Source organism: Vespa crabro, chromosome 2 (assembly GCF_910589235.1).
Source record: "Vespa crabro chromosome 2, iyVesCrab1.2, whole genome shotgun sequence".
NCBI lineage: Eukaryota > Metazoa > Arthropoda > Insecta > Hymenoptera > Vespidae > Vespa > Vespa crabro.
In genome coordinates this window covers 22241478-22265594 of record NC_060956.1, presented here as the reverse complement: position 1 = coordinate 22265594, position 24117 = coordinate 22241478, and the positions used below count along the sequence as shown (strand labels likewise).

The 24117-nt window shown below is 39.0% G+C and overlaps 1 protein-coding gene and 1 long non-coding RNA gene across 10 annotated transcripts in view; one reads left to right on the top strand and one right to left on the bottom strand.

Moving 5' to 3' along the window:
* Positions 1-607: 607 nt before the first annotated feature.
* Positions 608-20560, top strand: LOC124433005 (unconventional myosin-IXa-like). 9 transcript variants are annotated; one of them, XM_046982475.1, is made up of 17 exons: positions 608-925; positions 1125-1339; positions 2526-3500; positions 3601-3903; positions 4005-4622; positions 4763-5061; positions 5129-5388; positions 5464-5771; positions 5889-6226; positions 6318-6378; positions 6689-6736; positions 7668-7994; positions 9113-10039; positions 10107-10196; positions 10318-12554; positions 12687-13697; positions 13889-20560. In XM_046982475.1, exons 4-17 carry the CDS (start codon positions 3611-3613, stop codon positions 13984-13986), a joined length of 6915 nt encoding a protein of 2304 aa, XP_046838431.1. In that variant the 5' UTR covers positions 608-925; positions 1125-1339; positions 2526-3500; positions 3601-3610; the 3' UTR covers positions 13987-20560. The 9 variants fall into 9 exon arrangements, with proteins under 9 accessions (XP_046838431.1, XP_046838432.1, XP_046838433.1 ...); XM_046982476.1 differs by having other exon boundaries at positions 1108-1339; XM_046982477.1 differs by having other exon boundaries at positions 608-1339; positions 2526-2530; positions 3242-3500.
* LOC124433011 overlaps positions 16115-24117 on the bottom strand; it is a 22942-nt gene continuing 14939 nt past the window's right edge. Inside the window, exon 2 of the long non-coding RNA XR_006944413.1 lies at positions 16115-20438. This is a non-coding gene — a long non-coding RNA (uncharacterized LOC124433011). The remainder of the gene's footprint in view (positions 20439-24117) is intronic.

The following is a 24117-nucleotide window of genomic DNA, read 5'->3' as shown; positions in this document are numbered from 1 at the left end:
TTACGACTTCGCTTTTATATCAAATTATATTAAATTATTATTTATATTAAATTACATTAAGAAAATGTAATTAATAGATAGATATTAGCTCTTAGATTTTACTTGAAACATTTATCGAAAACAATCGAAGTATCCTTCATGAGAACTTCTCGAACGCTCGATGTAATCGATCGATTCGCTCACGATTCGAGAGTCATCTGCCGAAGAAATGCTCGAACTAACTTTGAGAGGTAAAAGATTATGTTCGTTACTTCATAGATATATCTATAAATATATGTTGTATACGAAAAACTTTGATGCGATAAGTTTTAATTAATATCTCAAATATTTTACTTTTAAAAGTGCAACATTTGTATTATATATTTAAATCGCATCGAGAGCGCTACTGAATACACATACCTTTTCAATGACTCGTAGTTTATATTCGAAATTAGAAAAGTACCGTTTTCTCTTTGTTCATCGGTTGTCTTCTTCGTCGTAAGAAGAAAAAAAAACAAAAGAAATATAAAATATTATTTCGATTAATCAAGGATTTTCGTAATAAGGAAATTCCTAATATGATAACAAGATCTGTAGAAACTATTCACTATTCTCCCTTCTCTTTATCGTTTCCCAATGGTTCACGATGTACCACGTGACCGAAAGAACAAGCCAATCGTATTACCAGAAAAGTCACGTGATTAGGAAAATCGAAATGGTGGACGTATCGGGACGAAGGATCCCGAGAGAAGACGAAGGGCGATAAACTGGGCAAGGGCTTGTCGTATCGCGTGTTGGTATTATCGAGAAGTAAGAAAATTCCAGAGGATCGGAATGAATTCGATCGTCGTCGATCATTAAGATCCCTGATCAAGTTCGACCGTTAGGAAATAAGAAGTTTAGCAAGAAAAGGTCCTATTCGTTCGAACGTCAGTTCGCCCGTATTGTAAGTGCCTCTGAAGCAAGAGATCCAGTGTGTGCGCGCGCGTGTGTGTGTGTATGTGTTGTGAGAAAGAGGTTGGATGTAGAGAGAGAGAGAGAGAGAGAGAGAGAGAGAGAGAGAGAAAGCATAGCCGTGTGCACACAGCGATCGTGGGTGTTTGTCTCGTTTCTCTCTCCTCGTTAAAGGTGTTGGTTCTTCGAAGGGTGTTCGCCAAAAAAGAAGGTTATTTTTGCGGCGTACGAACGAAGAAGGAGAAGGAGTCTCTTTTGGACGTATCGAGATACGGTGACGGTTTAGTGGCAGTGCTGAAGAGGAAGGGAGGCTGCGATTAGTATGTACTTACCAGTGTATAACAGGCTCTCCTTTCATGCATCAAAAGGATGTGTCATTGCAAACGCCTTGGAATCGACAAAGGAGGTAAAACGAAAAAGAAATTCATGCGTGTTTCTTGAACGTTTCTAGTGCATGCCCTTTAAGACGCGCGTATTCTTTCTCTTTCTCTCCGTCTCTCTCTCTCTCTCTCTCTCCTCTCAGTCTTTCTCTCCCCCCCCCCCCCTGCCCTCTCTGATCGCTCACGAGCATTAATTGTGGTAGTAGATGGTGTTGCTATTTCTATTACTATTGCCGACGGTGGTGGTGGTGGTGGTAGTGGTGGTGGTGTCCGGTGATCGGTCTACCTTCGAGCGAGAAATTCCTTTTGCCGCTTTAAGCCCAGTTTACTCTGTTGACGTTCGCGATCGCGTATCGGCGCTCGATTGGTAGCACGATCCGTGACCCACCGCCAATCGTCGGGACGGGAAGTTTTTCCTTGCGAATGTCAAGCCGTAGACACGGATGCAGGAACGATCTTGGCAGCAATAAACGTTGCCTCAACAGTTCGTGCGTTGTCCTTTCTCGCGAGATATATCTTTAATTTTTTTACTTTTCATTAAAGCGAATGCATGGTAAAACGCAGAAATGGCGAAAAAAAGAGAAAGGTGTCGTATATAGGATTCGATCTAGCTTAATGCTCGCTTGAATATTGTTTCGAAGTGTTGTTCTCCTTATTGCGATGTGCACCACTTTTTCCAACGATCAACCACTGTACGCGTGGATGTGCGTAATAGGATCGAAAAAGGTCGTCGATAGGTGTGGGTTATCTTTTTCCTCGCAAGACCTAAGATCGGCTCTGTCGTTATCGTCGTCCTCGTAATTGTACACAAGTCGTTTAACGCGACGAAAGCATATGTAATTTATATCGTCTCTTTGCTTTAAGGTTATACCAGCGATTTTTCTTTTGCATCGAAGCGTCAAGCCATCCCCCCCCCCCCCCTATCTCTAGCTGTCATTTCATTTTGCGATGATAATTCGTTTCCTTCGAAACGTTCCTACGTATGATAGATATTGCATGAATAATTATGCCACTTCATGTAAATCTTAAATTAATAACGTATCCAAACGTATTCTTATTACTACCAATAAATCCTTCATTTACTAAGTCGTTATTTGCAAACACCTTGAGATACCTTGCTGAGATGATTGTGCATGCAATTGTTTAATAAATTGTCATTAGCAACGAAGAAATTGACATTTCGCTAATTGGCTTCTTTTTTTTTTTTTTCAGATAAAGTATTTTTCTGATTAAGAAAAACTTTCTGCAAGAAATATTATATCCATGAGAGAAAGATCCCTGACGCGATGAACACGTTAAAACAGTTGAAAAGCATACGGATATGCCGATACATTGAGACCTATATACTTTTGTCATAGCGAGAAGACTATTCTACTGCCTGCCAACAATAGAATACCCACGCAATTTGCAAGCGTACAAGAAATTTCATGATAATAATTTGATGGCTGTCAGGAAAATTCTATAGGCATTTAATGTTAAAAGCTTAACATTAAGGTTAAAAGTAATCGTATCAATGAAAAATACTCTTATTCTTTGAGAACAAGATCAATAATATGGATCTGCTATTTGACTGAATTTATATAAACTAAAAGAGAAAATTATAATTTTAGTAAATCTATTTTATTATATTGAAATAATATAGAGCAAAATTATAATACTCTATTCTTTCCTATCGATCAAATTATTGAATAATAGAATGAAAATAAAACTCGATGATAAGCAGAAGATTATTAAAGCGCTGATATTCCTAAGCAGTTTTATATTGCTATTTAGAGAAAGAAAGAAGTCTTATGATATTTTATTTAGTCGAACGATTGTTTCTGCATAATTTCGACGACGACGACGACGACGACGACGACGACGACGACGACGACGACGATTATTATTAAATTAAGTATTTTACTTAAATACAGTCTGGTTAATTCCAGCTAGTGCATAAGTCGTGCGGTGAAATAAAGTTACATGACCGTTCAAGATATGATATAGTTGATGCGTGTACATAGACCATTGATGATAAACTGTGAGAGCATAGTAGGTAACATTTTTTAAACAGAATGTGTAAAAGTTATTTTAAACCATTGTATGAGTGGGTGTATGTAACAACGAAGAAGAATGAAGGGATAATGAAACGCTTGAAGTATCCTATGGATGGCAGAGGACGTATTTGCTAACCCTAATTGAAGGAAGGTAATTTAAACGTCATTTACTTCGATATGGCCTCTATTATTAGGACGTGGATATCAATGTCATTTGGAATATATTTTTATCGATGAGACTGATTTTTCAGGGTTATAAATATGGATAACTGCGGCTCTGGAGTGGTACAGGTATTCGTGGGCGAATGGAGCCCCGAATATGAAGCGTTATCCATTAAAGCTACGAAACAGACTTCTTCGGCAGAAATAGTCGAATGTATTATCGAAAGATTGGGTTTGGTAGATGCCACTGTCTCCAATGGTTACGAGTTAGCAGAAGTGGTAGGAAATTCTGTTGGGCAGGAGTGTAAAGAAAGAAGACTTGGTCCTTCCGAATGTCCCGTAGCGCTTATGTTACTCTGGCCAAAAAGTGCTGCTCAGCAAGAGTATTACAGGTAACATAATATCTTTCTAATATCATCATTAATTAATTACGAAAATATATATAAAAAAGTATAATTATATACGTTCTCGTTTTTGGTAATATCTCCGTTAGGTTTTACTTGAGGAAAAAGCAAACGGATTATTTATGGTGCGACAGTAGATTTCCTATGGATCCGCAACTATTAAAGGATTATTTCAATAGATTCCTGTATCAACCGCGAGACAAAGAATATCCAGATTTATGTCAGCTTCCTGATCTTAACGAGCAGACCCTTTTAGACAATCTTCGTGCTAGATTTTTAGCTGGAAATATATACACCTATGTTGGCAGCATATTGATTGCTTTAAATCCATTTAAGTTTTATCCCATTTATAATCCAAAGTACGTGAAACTTTATCAAAACAGACGATTGGGCCCGGACATACCTCCGCACATATTTGCGATAGCCGACGCGGCGTATCATTGCATGTTAAAAGAAAAAAGGAATCAGTGTATTGTGATTAGTGGTGAAAGTGGTTCGGGTAAAACGGAATCAACGAACTTTTTATTACATCATCTAACTGCCTTAAGTCAAAAGGGTTCTCATGGTAGTGGCGTTGAACAGACGATACTTAGCGCCGGTCCTGTACTTGAGGCGTTTGGCAATGCAAAGACTGCACATAATAATAATAGTAGCCGTTTTGGAAAATTCATACAAGTGAATTATAAAGAAAATGGAATGGTACATGGGTAAGTTTCTCTCTCTCTCTCTCTCTCTCTCTCTCTCTCTCTCTCTCTCTCTCTCTCTCTCTCTCTCTCTCTCTCTCCTATCAGGCATATTATACTTTAAATTGCCTAACAACTATTGATAATTATTATTTGAACAACAGGGCAGTAGTCCAGAAGTATCTCTTGGAAAAGTCAAGGATAGTTTCTCAAGGAAGAAACGAAAGGAATTACCACGTTTTTTATTATTTATTAGCTGGCGCAAATGAACAGGAAAGGCAACTTTTACATTTAGAAAGTTGCGAACGTTATAATTATTTAAACAAAAGTGGCTGTTACGGTCTTGAAAATATCGATGAAAGACATGAATTTTCGCGGTTGAAGCAGTCTATGGAGATGGTGGGATTCACGCCTGAAAAGCAAAAACGACTTTTTGCAGTTTTATCGGCCGTTCTTCTACTCGGTGATTACTGACAATATTATTAATTGTTTTTAATAAAAGTGACTAACGATATCATCCCATTTTCCAGGCAACGTGGAATTTCAACCAAGAAAATCCTATCATCATCACGACGAGGCAGTAGGGGTTAAGAATCCTGAAGTCGTCGCATTAATATCCGAATTGCTTAGGGTGAAACAGGAAACTCTTTTGGCGGCATTAACTGCTAAACGCGCGCGAGCTTCTGGCGAAACGTTGGTCATTAATTATAGACTTCCAGAAGCAATAGCGGCAAGAGATGCAATGGCCAAGTGTTTATACGGGGCTTTGTTTGATTGGATCGTACTTCAGGTATAAGATTCAGGCAAATTTATCTTAAATATTTTACCGTACCGTTCGTAACTTAATCGTCGTTAACAATCATAGGTCAATCATGCTTTACTCTCTAAGAAGGATACTTTGAGGGATCATCAAGGAAATAGTATAGGGGTATTGGATATCTTTGGTTTTGAAGATTTCAAGACGTGCAATAGCTTCGAACAGTTGTGCATTAATTATGCAAACGAACAATTGCAACATTACTTCAATCAACATGTTTTTCAATATGAACAAAGAGAGTACAGGAAGCAGGGAATCAGATGGACAGATATAGGATACAGCGACAATTCTGGCTGTTTAAATCTCATTGAGGGAAAACCAAATGGACTCCTTTGCCTTTTAGATGATCAATGCAAGTTAGCACTTCTTTTTTCTTTCTCTCCCTCCCTTCCCCTCCCTCGCCCCCACCCCCTTCCCACGGGAATAATTAATTATAAGCAAAAATAACACTTTGTCAATGCATATCTTTCTAGCTTTCCAGGTGCAACGAATGAGACACTGTTGCAAAAATTTAATACGGTGCACAAAGAAAATCCTTTCTATGAAGCGCCGCAGAGACGGGAAGCGGCCTTTGTCGTACGGCATTACGCAGGTTCTGTCAAATACCAAGCTGCTAATATGAGAGAGAAGAACTTGGACTTGATGAGACCAGATGGAGTAGTCGGTGTACTCAAAAATTCATCCCTGGCTTTTGTACGAGAACTTGTTGGTGCCGATCCAGTCGCTGTATTTAGATGGGCTATTCTCAGAGCTTTTTTTCGAGCTCACTTCGCTTTTCAGGAAGCAGGACGTGCGCATAGACATGGTAGAGGTAATTATATTTTATATTGAAATTGCGATTACTTTTATATCCAATGTTTTTCGAATTTACCTTCTAATACCTACCTCGTATCTTATTTTAGCCGATGGTAGTAAAACGTCTGCACAAAACAGGTATAGGACGCCAAACGAGAATTTAATAAGGTATGCATTAATTTCTACGCATTAATTATAATGCTATATCCGTTCTCACGAAGGGTGATTCTTTAAAAAAAAAAATATGTCAAATGCTTTTACATCTTCAATAGAGCAGCGCATTTATTGATTTTATATTAATAATCATAAAGAGCAAGTACCAATGTTTTTACGCTTGACTATGAATATGTTTGATCTGCATATTGTCTCACCCTACGGAGTATAAATTTGCATCTAGCTAAAAAGGTTTTTGTGTGTTCATATCTAATTGGAACGTTGAGTATATTTATATTGGCCACATTGTCTTTTGTCCCTGTAGCCATCTTGTGACGTTATCGGCCGTCAATCTAACTATTAACCGAATTGCGTAAGTGGTATTTGATCCACTGTATGTGTCACTTTACGAAATGTTACGTTTTCTTAGGCTAAGATATGTTATGGATTTACAACATTGTACGAAATATTGACAGTAGTGCCGAAATATATCCGAGTAAATTATTTTCTCTTGTTGAAAAATCAAAAATCAAAATTATCTTTCTATGCGCGACAAATAATACTAGGACGTTTAATGAGAAAAAAGAAACAATTGAATTGATTTCGAAAAGGTCCTTTCCATTTTACGTATCAATCAGGGGCTATCCTATCCCCTAACAAGTATCATAGAATTTCAATTGTAAATCCATACAGCTATTACACACCACTTTGATTCTGTATGTTTACAGACTTTATTTAGAGTTCTATGTTCGCACTTCTGTATTAGATGTGATTAGAGTGCAACCTGATGACCTTCGCCACATGAAAATATCTTATCACTCTCGAGTGCATTATTCTTTCTGAGCATTTTCTCTTTTGAGCATGATCGCGAGCGAGAACGCGATAATGTTTTACTTCATATAATTCATTACTATTATTATTATTATTGTTGTTGTTGTTATTATTATTATTATTATCATCATTATTATTATCATTATTATTATTATTATTATTATTACTATTATTATTATTATTATTACTATTATTATTATTATTATTATTATTACTATTATTATTATTATTATTATTATTATTATTATTGCCATTCGTGATCGGTCATTTCGATTTCCAATTGTCGTCTCTTACTAAACTTTAAGCCGACTTACAATCAGCAAAAAATTATTAACGATAAATATTGTGATTCAATAAACTCGTCATTTATGAATCTTAACGTACTTAATTACATAAGCAAAAGAAATAATCATAAGGCATTTAAATCACACGATCGCGTCGAGAAATCGACTAAGCATGAAAGGATTTTTCAGTTCTCACAAACATACTCGTCCGTCCAGCTATCAGAAGCAACGAAATGTCTGTTTACCATCGACCACTCCCACCGCCACATTATCCTGCGTACAAATTGAAAACGACAGTGTAAACAACAATCGATTATCGTGGCCGCAGTTTAGAAACATTAATCAGACTCAACACCCGTCGAATATAACAACAACGAAGAATTACATAATAAGGGGGAGGGAAGACCAGCCTCATAGTAATAATAATAAATTCAGACGGGATACTCATACACCACTAGAGAGGGTGCTTCCGAAAGACGAAGCTAACGTTATGGAACGCGCTAATCAAATCGTCATGTATGTAAACGTATTTTCCTGGATCTTGGATAAGAATTTAATTTAAGCTATAAAAAATCACTGGCTCACTTGTAAAGGTAGTTGCGTGCTCTCTTAGGTTTTATGGGTGAAGTTGGTTTCTTTCGTATCACGTCTTAGTACGATATTAATGGTCTTCCCATGCAATACATACATGGCTTTACACGTTGTCATTTTATCTAGTCATCAATATATCCCCAGCCCCTACGCACAATCCTCTCTTCGAACTGTAAACACATAATCCTATTATATCATCCGTCATCACAGAAATTTCTTTCGATCTAACGTGTAGTTCAATATGCGCAATTTTTCAATACGTTATGGTGATTGGTGCATGTTACTCGTTTATCAATAACAATAGATGGACACGTTTCTCACAAAAAGCAACCCACTACTCGACCTATCTCCACTTTTTCCATCTATAGATCTTTTCGTATGGATATGCATTTAGCGTATATCGAAATCTATCAACGAATCTTTTTTTACAAACTATACTCGCAGTTCTAAAACAACAGTATCAATATATAGATTGTTCCACTTTCCCACGTGCCAACGAATGAAGTTGTCACCGACAACAATTTTGACAACAATTAACCATCTATATCGTTACAATTATTTTTCTATGCTTTTTTTACCTTTATATTATATTCTATATACTCTGCCAATTGTATTGTCTGCTGTCGTATATCTTGCATTTCGTATTAAGTATGTGGGAAGAAAAAATTTTCAAGAAAAGAACAAATAAAAAAAAAAAAAGAAAAAAAAGAGAAAGAGAAAAAAAGTAATAAAAACAAAATCGCAATGCACCGTTCGCCAAAGTAGACATTGTAATGCTTTTTCCTTGTCCTGTTTCTTTTTTTTCTTCTTTTACCTTTTAATTTATATTATAATAAATAATATTCCATGTCTCTATGATGTACTTTTACGCGAGGAAATAAAAGAAAGCACGAGGAATAGACGATGGAATAAACAAAAGAACAGGAAAAGGAATAGTCGAGCGCTTTATAACGTATATATATATATATATATATATATATATATATATATATATATATATATATATATGTTTATCAATGATCCTCAATTGAAAATGTTTACAGGAAAAACAAATCGTTTCGTCCAAGGGAACGAGGTAAAAAGGGTCTAAAGAATCTTCAGACTGTGAAAACTCTCGCCGGAAGAACGCAAAGCTATGGGACTGGTCCGGGAAAAGCAAGGAAGCAGCCCATGACCGTATCGGCACAATTTCAACAAAGTTTACACAGCCTTATGGATACCTTAAATCAAGCAAATCCTTTTTTCATTAGATGCATAAAAAGCAACGCCAATAAAGTTCCAAACGAATTCGACGAAGAAACCGTACAGCGGCAGCTAAGATATACCGGGATGTTAGAGACCGTTCGAATTAGACAAGCAGGCTTTAACGTCAGATTAACATACGACGAATTTATTCAATTGTATCGAATGTTATTGCCCAAAGGACTTTTGAGTTCGCAATCGGATGTACGTGATTTTTTGTTAACGTTGAATCTGAATAGAGACAATTATCAGCTTGGAACGACAAAGGTATTTCTTCGAGAGTCCGAGAAGATAAAGCTCGATATAGAATTGCATCAACAAATCATTACGAGTATCACGACGATACAGAACTGGTTTCGTGCTTGCTTGGAAAGGAGAAGGTTCTTAAGGTTAAAGAATGCGGCAGTGCAAATACAATCATTTTGGAGAATGGTATGTGCCCAACGATTTGCACAGGCGTTACGCGCGAGAACGGAAGCTGCTATTCATATTCAAGCCATATGGAGAGGGTACAAACAACGTACTTGGTTTAAAAAATTAAGATCCTGCGTAACAATATTTCAGGCTTACGTTAGAGGTAGGAACTCTAGGAAAGCTTTCATGGAACTTAAAAGGCGAAAGAATGATATGAAGAAGATCGAAGAACCCCAGGAAAATCGGGATTCCGAGGAACATACGGTTCAGCAAAAAATCACCTACTCGCCTGCGACTCACGCAGACGCGGAAGAGTAAGTATTTTGGTAATATTTTTTCCATTTCTTCCATAGCTAATAGTTTTCGTATTTTCCTTTACAGATCATTGTCAATCTGCGAAGAACGTTCCTTACCGGAGTACACTGTATCCCCTCGAAAGTTGGAAGCGCAAAAGCGCTTAACGCCGGTCAAGTAAGTCGATCGTATAACTACTATATCGTCCTCATGTAATTATCTGCTTCTTTTTTTTTTTTTTTTTTTCCTCCCCTTTTATATCGATGTCTCGTGAAATTTTCGTGATCTCGTCTTGCAGGCAAGAGAACTTACGTAGAGAAGCGGCGACCGGCGACACGAGCGTACCCTATTCCAAACGGAAAATTACACCGAATAAAAGGGTATTGCACGAGTCGACGAGCGTCGCCCCGAAAAATTCCGAAACGTTTTATTCCGAAGAAATTGGTGAGCGTAAGAGCAGCATCGAAAGTCTTACTAGCTTAAAAAGTTACGAATCTCAAGGTAGCGTTAATAGTTCTGAATCGCAAGAGAATTCGAGCTGCAAGCCCATTCCAAGTACAAGAACGAAACGTGGCGATCACTCGGCCATAGTTATTACGAATACGAATTTAGTGAGCTCCAACAGATTGTCTTCGATAAGTAAAAGAACCGATAGCTCGTCGACGGGTTGTAGCGATGGCGAAACGGATGGCGATATGCCGAACGCCGTGCAAAGCGCTCCGCCCATTTTCAATGTCGCCCCGTCCTTTACGAATCCTAGAGAAATTAAATATTATTCCAATGCGAATTTGAACCGCAGTCCAAATGCGGATATTTGGCGAAGGAGGGCCGAGTATTCCTCCATAAATTATAACGACTACATAATGTCAGTGCCGCAGAAAGCGACCGTGGCTCGATCGCCGAACGTTTCTCAATATAAGAACATTGCCGATAATGTTTTGGAACACTCTCGATTGGAACAACCGAACGAGGCTGCAAATTACAACGTCAAATTGGATGCGAGCGAACGTTTCATTCGTATGGAAAATTCTCGCGAGTCGCGACTGTCGGGAGATCGCTTGGAAAATCTACCAATTTCGCCGTCACGACGGGAACAACAAAATTATGGATTGTGTAAGGACGTCAAAGAGAAATATTCGAGAAGGATAAATTCCGAAGGCGACAGCACTTCGGCCAAGGCGGAGCCCACGAACGACGAGAACGCCGCGAAGAACGTACTCGCGAGAAGAACGGATCTTAAAGATAAAAATTCTAGGCCAAAGGACAAATTCGAGCCGGATGTGCCGGTAAGAAGTGCCAGAAGAAATCGACCATCGAGGGAGGTCCAATGCAGATCCATGGGCGAGAGCGCCTCTGATACCAGCGTCGGTGAGACGAGGAATCTCTTCCTTGGTACCATTAAGGAGGCTGACATGAAACGCATGGAAAATATTAACGTATGGACGAGAAAGGATAATCCGAGCGAAGTCACCTCTAGATCCGTCACCGATTGGCCAGTTAATAAGAACGAAACGGTTTATAAGGGCCAACAGCCGGGAAAACGAATGAGATCGAACGCCATAACGACCTCGGAACTTCGAAGAAGAAATTCCGATCCGGCTACTAAGACGTCAGCGTTGAACGACGACAAGTCCGGCGCGGACACCAGTCCTAACGAATTGAAACTCGCTCCCGGTATGAATCTGTTGGAATGGAAGGGCAACAATCTCTTTACCTTGGCCGGTCATCGTTTTAGAAAAGTAGCGCGCTTCGCGAAGGACGACGTATGCGTTTGTTGTCACGAGAAAATGGACGCCTTTGTTACCCAAGGATACAAATGCGTCGATTGCAAACAATTGTATCACGTAAAGTGCATTCAGAATGGAGGAGTACTCAAAATGCCATGTCTTTTAGCGAATACACCAAACAGACGGAAAAACAGAAAGCCACCGCGTACACCTTATGACGCTACCAAACAAACGGTGGCTTCAAAATTCAGTCTTACCGGTACCTCCGCTTTTTCCGACAGCACGGATAAGATCATATCCGATGCCAAAGAATTGGCGCTTATGCAGGACTTCATTACTAAAAAGATATACATAATGGAGGCTCAGGAAGAAGGTAGAAAACCGAGTGAGGTGGATCGCGTTTTTAAACAGGCGTTGCGTAAATTCAAAGACGAGCTGGTTATTACTTACAGCGTTGCTATTCAACAGGGCGTAGAAGGAAACATAAAGTACACCGATCTGATAGCGAATTTTCTTCACGTTATGGAGACCGTCTGTAAGCAAGAAAATACCAGCGAAGATTTTCCCGTGACAATGGGCGTTAATGCCTTCAGAGGATTTATGAACGAATTCATGACATTGGTTAAGACAGAAGCGCCGGAAAAGCAAAGTAAGAGTAAACGGAAAAAGGAAAAGAAACGGAAACAAGAAGAGCCCATACGACATGGTAATCACATGTTCCAATTAACCATCATTAATATTCCCACCGCTTGCGAAGTTTGTACTTCGTTCTTTATGTGGCCGATCGAACGAGGACTCGTTTGCCAAAGTAAGTACGTCTTTCTTTGTTCGTTCGTTCGTTCGTTCGTTCGTTCGTTCGTTCGTTCGTTCCTCGGAGAATACATTTTGTCAATCGTATTTACCTACCACTTCTTCTTTTTTTCTTTTTCTCATCAAACAGATTGCAAGCTGACGTGTCACAAGAAGTGTTACACGAAAGCAACGCCCGAGTGCGGAAAGGAAGCGTCCATGCTCGAAGCTAATTCGCGTAGAGTTTTCGGCGTTCCGTTGTACAAATTGGACTGCGGCGACGGCAAAGTACCGCTGGTAGTCGATCGATTGATCACGACTATAGAGATGCACGGATTATACACTGAGGGTATATACAGAAAGAGCGGAGTAAGTTCGAAAGTACGAGAGCTCAAAGTTAAAATGGACGAGGGCGATTTGGAGAAGGTGGACTTTGAGAATTATCAGGTGCACGTTCTAGCAGCCGTTTTGAAGAGCTTCTTTCGAGATATGCCGGAGCCTCTATTGACTTTCGAATATTACGACGATTTCCTTCACGCCGCAAATTTGACGGACCCACACGATAGAATCAGCACGCTCTTTGCAATTCTGAAGAAATTGCCGAAGCCGAATTTCGATCTGATGGAACGATTGATCGTACATCTGGCGAGAGTGGCCTTGCACGAAGTGGACAATCGAATGTCACCGTCCGCCTTGGCGATCGTTTTCGCCCCGTGTATATTGAGAACGAGTCGAACCCTACCGGCACAAGATTCGCTTCAAGATGTGGGCAGACAGACCCGCTGCGTCGAAACGATCGTCCAAGAGAAATTGCGAGTCGTAAGAGCAACTTTAGCCGACATAAATACTTTGGAATCCGCATGCCACACGGCGACCCATCGACTCTCGAGCTTAAGGTCCTCCAAGATATTTAGCCCGGAGGAATTGAACGTAGCGACGCCGAATATCACGGCACGAAGCGGGGGTGTCGATAGGGAGAGAGATCGAGGAGACGAGGAGGAAGCGTTGCTCGTTGATCACATACAGGAGATCCAAAAGGAGAAGGCTTTATTGACGTCCACGTTGCCGAGCTTAACCCGTGCTTCTTCGGACGACGATCTCCTTCTCTCAGCAACGGATTTGGACGACGGATCTCTCGACGATTTGCTTCCACCTTCCGCCGGTACGTTTGTCTCTACTTTAAAGTATCACTACTTAGGATTTTAGCCGTGTTTCTATCCTACGCAATCGCGAATATAAACGACCTACGATACGATATGACGACAGTCATACCGTAAAACGTATAAATTCCTTTGAAATTGCCTACAAATCTTTAACATTACTTCTAAGAACGTTATTTTCTATTTCTCGTAGACGGTCTGGTACGAAAGAAACCCATACAGAGGCAAAGCTCAGCGGACAACGCTTTTCCCACTATTATAAGCGTCGACGAGGACATGGTGATGGTATGACCACAGTCGTCCACAGGCAACATGTTGTCCGTGAAACTCGGACGATAAAAAAGTGTAGCAGCATGGCAAGCTTCGCATGGTTCCGTCGCTAGCTACGGTCGCTCGACAGCCGCTCGACGGCCGCCAATTCTGGTCTCATACGAAAGACGCCGAGTTATTTTATTCGCTAGTTAAAACGACTTTTAAATAGGTCTAGTAATTTGTCAACCCTTTAGGATCTCAAGCCGGTAATTTGGGTCGTCGCTTACTTCCATCGTTTCGTGATAAAACGTTTCGTCAAATTTTATTTAGTAGCTCGCTTCGGCGTGGCGATTTTATATATCGCGACGTCGACCTAATATCGCGCTGTAAAAACTATACTCCTTTCCTGGGATACATTCCTTTCACCGAAGACTGTTAGCCTCTGGTAAATCGCCTCTCTTTCGAGAGCTCATCTTCAACCACACCACAAATACTTCCTTTTTTTTTTTCTTCATTTTTATTTCATTATATCGATGTAACGAACGCATCGTTAGTTGGAAATCATTCGTACTCTTTATCTCTCACGGGCATTCGAATACTTTTCGATTTTATACCTTGGTAAGGAGTTCCGCTCGATAAGAATTAAATGAGACTCTCCCTGTCCTGATTATCGTCATGACCATAATCAGGAATTTTGTTATACATTCTTTGACAATCGGAGAAATTCAAAGAGAATCGATTAAAAGTCGATCGATCGAACAGAGCGACGACATTAGCCTAGGCTCCATGATCGAATGACAAAGAGGAGGAGAGAGGACTGCTCGTTTCTTTCCTCGAAAAAGAGCTCTCGTTGTTTCGGCGATATCTTCTGCTCGGCTGAGAACAACGAGTTATCAAATTGCTAGATCTAAGCGGAAAGACTTTAAAGCAGAGAAGATACGAAAGAACATGGAAAACCAAAATATAACTTGTATATATTATATCATATGACTATCTCATATTAGTCTGTTATTATTGTTAAAGTTACGAGAGACGTTACCAAGGTTATATTTCTACTGTCGATATTCATCGTAGCTGGTAAAACGTCGATATATAAATAATATATCGGGCTTGCCGATTTTTTAATTCGTTGCGATTAGTTTTTTTTTTTTTCTTTTTTCTTTTTTTTAGTTATGTTCTTTTCCGTGCGACGATTTCATACACAGACGCATCCGACATAGACGTATATATCTGTACCGCGCATCTCGAATTATCTTACGTATGAGTACTTATGTATATACATACATACACACACGTGCGCGCGCGCACAAACACACACACATACACATATATACATATATATATATATATATATATATATATATATATATATATGTATATATATATATATATATGTGTATATAAAATAGAAAAATTTCGTGCGGGCAGAACTAAGTAGGCTTTTTTTTACTCGAGATTTATAGCATGTCATTTTAGTTTCGTTTTTATCGCCTAGTTTCTTCGTTGGCCCAAGCGCGCTTTTTATTCATTTTCTCGCCTCATTTTGCTCGTATTCCTTTTTAATCGCATTCGGAGTCAAAGTCCTATTCCTTTTACGCTCTCGTACGTTCCTCGTGCCAGTTTGTCCAAGTTTCTTGCTAATTAGAAAGATCGAGGAAACGAATGAAAAGACGTACTATAACGTTAATATAAAGATTTCCTATTTTTTTTTCTCGTCGAATATGTAGATAAAGCCAGCGATGATCTCAATTCTATTTTAGCACATGCCAGGCCTCGTTATCGAAAATAAATTAAATCTGTTTTCGAATTAATACTATTTTCTTCTGCGTTTAACAAAAATACATATTCCTACTTTAGATCTATTATTTGTCGAATAGAAATTGAAACGTTTGCACGTTCCTCGATCTTTTCTCATGTCTTCCAACGTCTGCGGTCGTACCACCATAAGGACGTACTTTTTATGTTTCGATCAGTGACAAAGATCAAATCAAACAGAAAATGACATTTATTTCGCGTAATTCGGTCGGCTCGATTAGTGACTAAAACGTACGCGGCTTTTATCCCAGTAATATAGAATTAAGTGGAAGATTTAGAAAATATGCCGTTTTCGTTCTTTCAAAGTCTACTTTTCTTCCGACTCGTCAAAATATCATTTATATTACGTTCGTTCTCTTCATTTTTTTTTCTTTTTTTTTTTTTTCTTTTTATTTTTATTTTATTATTATTATCTTTTTTCTTTCTTTTTTCTTTTTTTAACATCTGGTTATCGAACCGAGAGTTTTATACGACCGATCGTTTTATCCTTTCTTCCTTTTCCTATTTTTTTTATTTTCCTTTTCTTATCTTTCTTTTTCTTTACCTTCCTTTCTTTTCTTTTTTAATACGCGCTTCTTCTAATCCCTTACTTTTCACGCACGGTGAGTTTTAGAAATATAAAAGAGAGGAGGAGATATAGTCGAGTTATCGCGATGTAATGTTAAAGATTATGGAATGTTGAGTTGTGTTTAAACGTTTTACGTTGTGTTTTATTCTACAAGCCATGACATCGTGCTATAGCACTCGGCAAAATGCAATTCGTTATGTTTCGAGCGAAACCGAAGTCATAATTCGTTGCAATCGTATAGTGGATCTCGATTCGGTCGAAGGAATATAATATAAACCGTCTTTTGTGCGAATAGTTGCAATGTTATTGTTGATTTTTCAATGTACATAGTATTGTATCTCTTGGAAAGAATTTACATAAAACGTACACACACACACACATACACGCACGCGAAGACAAAGACAGACAAAAATCTTTATCGTTCACATCGTATATTTCTGACAAAAGGTGAACACTTACAGGTTGTTTTGTTTCGTTTCGGCTAGTCTTCCCATTGCATTTCGAAAGATCAGGTTGTTATACTTAAAGTTTCGCAAACGCCTATAGCTATCGTAACAATATCCTTCCTCCCTCGAGATCGATAGAAATTTATTCTTCGTAATTTCATAAAATCTTTATCGCCTAGATTTGTGACCGAACTGTTGTTTAGTCGTATTCTATTATCGAACGATAAGAAATAAGTATAAATTAATTGGTAAGAGATATCGATACGTGTATGCATACGCTTCTACCGTGTAAAATGCTATACACGATCGTCAAGAACCTGTCTGTTTTGATAGCCTGTCAATGAGGAAAACATGAACGAGAATCGAATGGACGACGATATTAAAGTTTGACGGCAAGATTTCTTAATACCCCGACGATCAGAGCGAAGGAATATCGAGCCTACACGCGTTTATTACATTTCAACTTTCTTGTCTTTTTTTTTCTTTGCAGCGATATTTTTCAATATTAGATAGAGGAAGCCTATTAAAAAAGAAAACGAGCAATGCATTTTATCGCATTTTTACATAGTAGCAGTAGTAAAAAAACAAATCGCTAATACACACGGCTCTACGTTTCGTGCTCCAACAAAAGTCGGGGTTTCAATTATTGTTGTACCTACGTACATATGTGTAAAGAATATGAAACACTTTCATGACAATATCATCCGATATATCACGATCACGGTATATATATATATACACATATATATATATACGTGTATATATATATATATATATATATATATATCCTTTCTTCCGAGCGTATCCGTTCACGACGCGTACCATCGGGCCACGGTTTGCGTTCGTTATCGGAAACGTAAAATTATGAGACGGTGTGGCGGTCTGCGTTGTCCTTATCGTCTACTTATGACGAGAATCAAAATTGCAGCAAGCATCGTTATCGAACGAATAAAAAACTATGTAATGCTCTACGTGGCCGAATTTTCGAAATACGCTTATTACAAATATAGGAAACGATATGATGTTTGCTGCTGCCGCTCCCAAACGTCTCTCTCTATCGCTCTCTTTCACTCTCTCTCTCTCTCTCTCTCTCTCTCTCTCTCTCTCTCTCTCTCTCTCTCTCTCTCTCTCTCTCTCTCTCTCTCTCTCTTTCTCTTTCTTTCTTTTTTCTTTCTTTCGAATGAAAAATAAAAGAAAAAAAGAATCAATATACTTCGATGATCTTGACTATTCGCGAAAAATTTTCTTTTCTGTACTCGCGATCGTCAAAAATGAGAAATCGTATCGTTAAGGAATAGAACAAAGTGATTAAGGCCAATGAAGGTTCCTGAAGAAAATAAAAAAAGAAAAGAGAGATCGATCGTGATGGGATGAACGAGTAAGTTAGCGGAATTTATTAATAACATTAAAACATCGCGATATTAATGCTCTTCCCGTTCGTGTCTTGGCATAAATATAAGCACTGATTATGGACAGACTGTTCCCGATCTTCGCGATCGAACTCTATGCTTTTTAAACGTCGGTATAATGATCGTAGAATAAAAGAATTGATTAGAACAAAACTGCATACGTACAAATAAGGAATTTCGTCCAAGAATCTTGTCGTCGTTTGTCCTCGATTGAAGGAATTTTTGACTGTCGTTCGCAAGTTCGTCGCGATCCTCGGGAACATCGTGTACAAAATTATATTTATATATGCATATATGAATATATAAATATAGTATATAGTATATATACATATATATATATATATATATATTTATACGATATGTATATATATACATATATATATATATATTTATATGGTGTGTATATATATATATATATATATATATATATATGTATATTTATCTGTTATTTTTTTGGAGAGAAAGAAATGCTTGTGTCTTGCTGTACGAGAGTGGAGAGAAAGGATAATGAATGGCAATTGTGTAAGTTTTTCGCGAGAATTGTGTATTGCAAGAGTAAATAAATAGGTGATAAAAGAATTTATATATTTATATATATACATACTTCCGACAAGTCCAAGCATGTATATATATATATATATATATATACATATATATATATATATACACACATATATATATATAATATATCGTCCATACAAATGGTACACATGTAAACACACACGCACTCAAGACACCCAGAGAGAGGAATAGGGCGCGTGCGCGTATCGGCTGTTTATCCGAGCGTGTGCTCCGAGGGATTTTTCGTTAGACTCGAGTGCGCTCTTGTGTGGAGAGGCTCGAGACGTGGGAGGAGTTAGACGAAAGAGATTATAGACTTTTAATCGGGAAGCGAGGCTGAGATGCGAGAAAAAGGACCTAGAGGAAAAAGCCTCTTCACGATCGCCTTAGAATTAGCCTTAACCTTTATGTATATGTATGCTATGTATATACCGACTTTCTTTTTTTTTTCCTCCTCGACGAATCCGATCCTTTCTCGTCCGTTTTTGTACTCTCTCTTTCTCTCTCTCTCTCTCATTTTTTAATAAACTAGTGCTATCTAGAAAGAATAATATTATATTTTTATTTTTTCATAAAAGTGCAATTTTTCATTCAACAATTTCAATTATTTCTTCTCCAGTCGTGAAACAATCGTAAAGTCGTCGAGGATCTCGGATCTCTTTTTTTTCTTTCTCCATTCCACGTCACTTTTCGTACGTCTTTTCAATGAGGAGGCAGCATGTTCTTTTTTTTTTTTTTTTATTTTTTTTACATTTGACCGCACGTTCGCACCCTAATCACCGTGAATCTCGCGAGCAAAGAACCGTGAAATGGGCCGACAGGGTTTACCGGAGTTTGCGGAGGGACATAGCGGGAAGGACGTCATGGACGATCGAAGCGTGACGACGTAGAACATTCGTTTTTTTCCTGTCTTTTCCTTTTTTCTCTTCTTTTCTTTTTTTTTTCTTTTTTCTTTTTTACCACCTCATCTTGCTACTCCCCGTTAACGCCGGCATTGGTAGTGGTTACACGTTAGCTCGACGTTCAACTAACAATAAGTATCATAGCTCTAGAAAATAAGAGAAGAGAAAGCTTATCGCACACTTTTTCTTATTTTTTCGAGTTACGAGTTGTATTTCTAGATTTGACCATTTCTAAAGAGGGAGAAAGAGAAAGCGAGAGAGAAAATAAATAAGCGATAAGGAAAGAAGTCCAAGTAGACGTCGCTTGAAGAGAGATTCTTCCTACTTTATTTTCATTTTCTTATTCCTTCCTTCCTTCCTTCCTTGTCACTTGCTTCCTGACTCGCGATCGAAGGCACTAGGCGTCGAGAAAGATCAATCTACTTGGAATCTTGGGTTTGAGAGAGGAAGACCGTTAAAGAACGAGGGAGATTAGAAGGGTAACCAAGAGGAACGGCCGTGTTCGAGCACGCTCGTTAACAATACACAAACATACACGTATTTTCACACACAAACGAAGAGACGAAGAGAAAGATACCCATAGGCATCGTCGTATATGTATGTATGTTACTTTAATCAGAAGGTTTACCGACTTAATCCGTGAGCCAGGTACAACGTTCTTTCACTTGTACAATATGCGTGTGGCCGCTTAAAAGTATATTTTGCGTGTTCCCTCGCGCGCGCCCGTGTGGATTATACGTGTGCGTCCTCCGAGACGGTGTGTGTACGAGGGGCTATCCTCCGTGATCGACTGTAATTTTATATAATATTTGTAAGGCAAATGAAATATTATGTACAGCATACCTGACAGTAAATAATAAGTATCTACCTTATATCTGTAAAGAAGGATCAAATTACACAGGCATGCCATTATGCTGCGTGTTCCACTTACCTCGTTCGATCGTTAGCGCTATCCAAGAATGAAGCGGGATCTAATAACTCGTTCCCCTACGATTTTTCCATCCTCTTCCTACGTTAGTTTCTTTCGTTACTTACACGAGTCTCAAAGTAGTAACGATAACGATAATCACAATGACCCATTTATGTTTTCCTTTATTTTTATACATAGATATATCGTTATTCTCTCCGGCGAGTTTACCTTTCCTTACCGACGTATATACGGAGTTTGTCGTCCTTACGGCACAAGTCGATCAAACGCTGAATTGGGAAGTCACGACGGACGATTCGAGAATTCGATACTTACAGGAATCCGCTTCGCTTTGGGAACTTTGTCGTTTGAAATCCGTGTGTCGTTCGCGTCTATGTTCTATCATCATTTCCAATTCTCGTTTGCCTAGTATCGAACGTACGATGACAAGCGATGCGGATTGATTTCCGTAATTTGACGATGATAGTCGAGAACTAATTTCCTGTCAATCGCACGTCCTACAACATACGCTCATCCCTTTGAATCGACTTCGTTAGGAATCGTATTACCAAGATTTTCTGATACAGAGCATACGACTGTTGTAAGCAAGCAAAGACTTTTTCTCGATAAAGAGAGATAGAGAAAACTACTATTTCAAAAGGAACTCTCCAAGAATTTTTTTACTAAAGACCAAACGTATTGGTACTAATTAACGTTTCGTTTCGTATCAAGAAAATTTACAAGTAAGAATAAGTTCGTCCTGTATACTTGTGTTTGTAATTTAAAAAAGAAAAACGATGATTACCAACGTTATGGACAAGCGTAGTAAAAAGAGATTCATTAATTTGGAGCCGATTGAAAGTAAAAGAAAAAGAAAAAAAGAAAAAAAGACAAAAATATGACTTTACCTTTTTATTTCGACACACGAGCAGCAGGATCGTATACTTTAATAGAACTCGAGAGCCGAGGGTGTCAACGGTACAGGAGAATATAAGTCCTCGTAAGAGAAAGGCAAGGGATTTTCTCGCAGTGCTTTAAGAGATCGCGTGGGAAGAATTTTTTAGCTTTCGTTGGAAGCACCAGCAGCTTTTCGGGGAAAGGCAATTAAGGGTGTCCGCCAGGTTTACGCCATCGTCCCACTGGAACGAAGAGAAGGCAGTTTGCCGAGAAGAAAAACGGCCGATATCAGTGGCGATGACCGGAGACGAAGGGACCGGGAAACGTTTCTCGCTCACAGAACCGTAGAAACGAACGGTAATGTTCTCGAGCCGGACAGAAATGAAATTCGCGTGATTTAGTCGTTCGAATTCACGGACAATCGGGGGAAGATAAATCCCATCCAAAAAATTTCTCTTTTTATCGAGTACACGCGCCATCTTTTCTACTTTTTCTCTTATATTTTTCACGATCGTTTCTACGTAGAATATAAGTAGAAATATTCTCTTTCGAATCGGTTTATTTTCCTCTTTCTTTTTCTTTTATACTCCATTCGACGGACAACAAAAAGTAGAAAATGTTTCATAGACGATTACCTACTCGCGTCCGTGTAATAGTTACTCTCGTTAGTCGAGAAGGAGTGACCTTTTCGACCGCTTTACACGCCGATAAGTATAGTATCTGTGAGCGTACGCTAACCGTAAACGGTGGACGAGGGTATTCTCGTAAACAGAAGGGACGAGACTGTTTCTCAGCGGCTAAGGTACGTCTGTGGAAAACATAATAAATAATCTAGTATAGGGTGCACTTTCTCGTACGTGTTCGCTATTACCCAAATCAAACAACGTAGAAAGCAAACGATCTTTTCTCCTGGAATGAACGATAAGCGGAATTCGATTCTCGTGTTCGTATCAGAGTAGACGATATTTTTTTCAAATCAGCCCTGACCTCGGTTCAGCTTCTCTACGCTTCAAAGAGCGAACCGCACACGCACGAATAATCGATGGCTCTCGCTCGTTCTACCGATTCGCTGTTCGGGTTGGAAGGCAGGGAGAGGATGAACAGGACTACCAAGATTTCAGATTTAACCCAATTTGCAATACGAGTCGCTACGCCGGATTGGCTCTTCGTTCTCCCTCCCTCCCTCCCTCTCTCTCACTCTCTATCTATCTATCTAACTATGTATCTATCCATCCATCCATCCATCCATCCATCCATCCATCCATCCATCCATCCATTTAGCTCTTTCTCTTTCGTTCGTACACTAATACGAATGGTTCGATGAAGTGTCGACGTCGCTCGCAGATCAAAGCGAACGTGGGCTTTGTAAATTATAGTCGATCCGATATGTAAACGCTCAACGCTTATTGCCAACCGTGCATAATGCGGTAGCATCGACGGTTTGCGGTTCGTCCTTTTCGATTTAACGACGTATGCATTCTCTCGCCGACGACTCGTACCTCTTTTCTCTCTGACCGATCGAACTTTTCGATCGAGGAATTTGATCCGCGACCACTTTGAAAGTTTGGTATCGAGTATCGTTTAAACGGTCAGACAGGAGAGAAAGGAGGTTTCGAATTTAAGGCTTCTTCGCAAAGTTGATAGGTAGTAAATTAAACGGTAGAAGGAAAGATGAAAAGTACGGTATTACGTATCGGTTTATCGACCTTAATGACGTCGTAAAGAGAGTTACGTCCATCCGACCTGGATAATCCTAGATAGATCCGACACGGTAATAATAGACCGACACTAACGGAATCCCTTCAATATTCCTATTCTTTCGAACATTGGTAGATAATTACGCGATTCGTGGAATACATTAGAGGAACTCTTTGCTTCTAGCCAAGTAATCCGATGGTCGGTCGTTCCTCTCTAATGGAATCCAAATATAAATACGACGAGCTTTACGTGTTTTCCTATCCAAAATAGTACGATTTAATTTGACGGGAGAACCCGGTCCGTGTTCGAGAATTCAAAGAGGAGGAAGAAAGTTTTGATAAGAAAAAGAGCAAACGACCGATGGCCTTTGGTCGTTTGTGGTCTTTCAAAGAAACTTACAAATATATTTACAGTTGCAATTTTAAAAGCATTTAAGTGCCATGTAAAAGTCCACTTTTAATTCCACTCCTTTCGTAGAACTTTACTCGTTCTTTTTCTTTTCGTCTTTTTTTCTTGCTTCCTCCTTTTCCTCTTTTCTTTTTCACATAGATCCTCGAAACGAGAAAGAGGAGGAGGAGGAGGAGCATAAGAAGGACGACGACAGAATCGGCCGCTTTGTCATCGGATCGTAGTCTCGCTTATTCGTTTTTATTTACCTTCTTCTTTAGACGCTTACGGACGATAATTCACCGACACGGCAGACCATTTATTTACCGTCGGCATCGGTTTCTTCGCGCGACGACGCCCGTATAAAAGGACGACGGATCACGAAAATTCCTCGTCTTCCTTTTTCACGAGCCGACACCACCCTCGGCGCTACTCAAACCTCTTTCGTTTCATCCATCTCGATGCGTTTCCATTGGATACACGAGACAAAATGGACACGAGAAAAGTCTTTAGCAAATCGTTCGTTTATCTCAAATTGGCTGTCCACGTTATAATCCCGTTTCATGTACGTTCATCCATG

Excerpts from the sequence above, each read along its gene's own strand:
- LOC124433005 (XM_046982475.1), top strand. The coding sequence starts at position 3,611 with ATGGATAACTGCGGCTCTGGAGTGGTACAGGTATTCGTGGGCGAATGG. Across the intron at positions 5,389-5,463 it reads TTGATTGGATCGTACTTCAG|GTCAATCATGCTTTACTCTC; the intron begins GTATAAGATTCA and ends TAACAATCATAG. Across the intron at positions 7,995-9,112 it reads CGCGCTAATCAAATCGTCAT|GAAAAACAAATCGTTTCGTC; the intron begins GTATGTAAACGT and ends AAATGTTTACAG.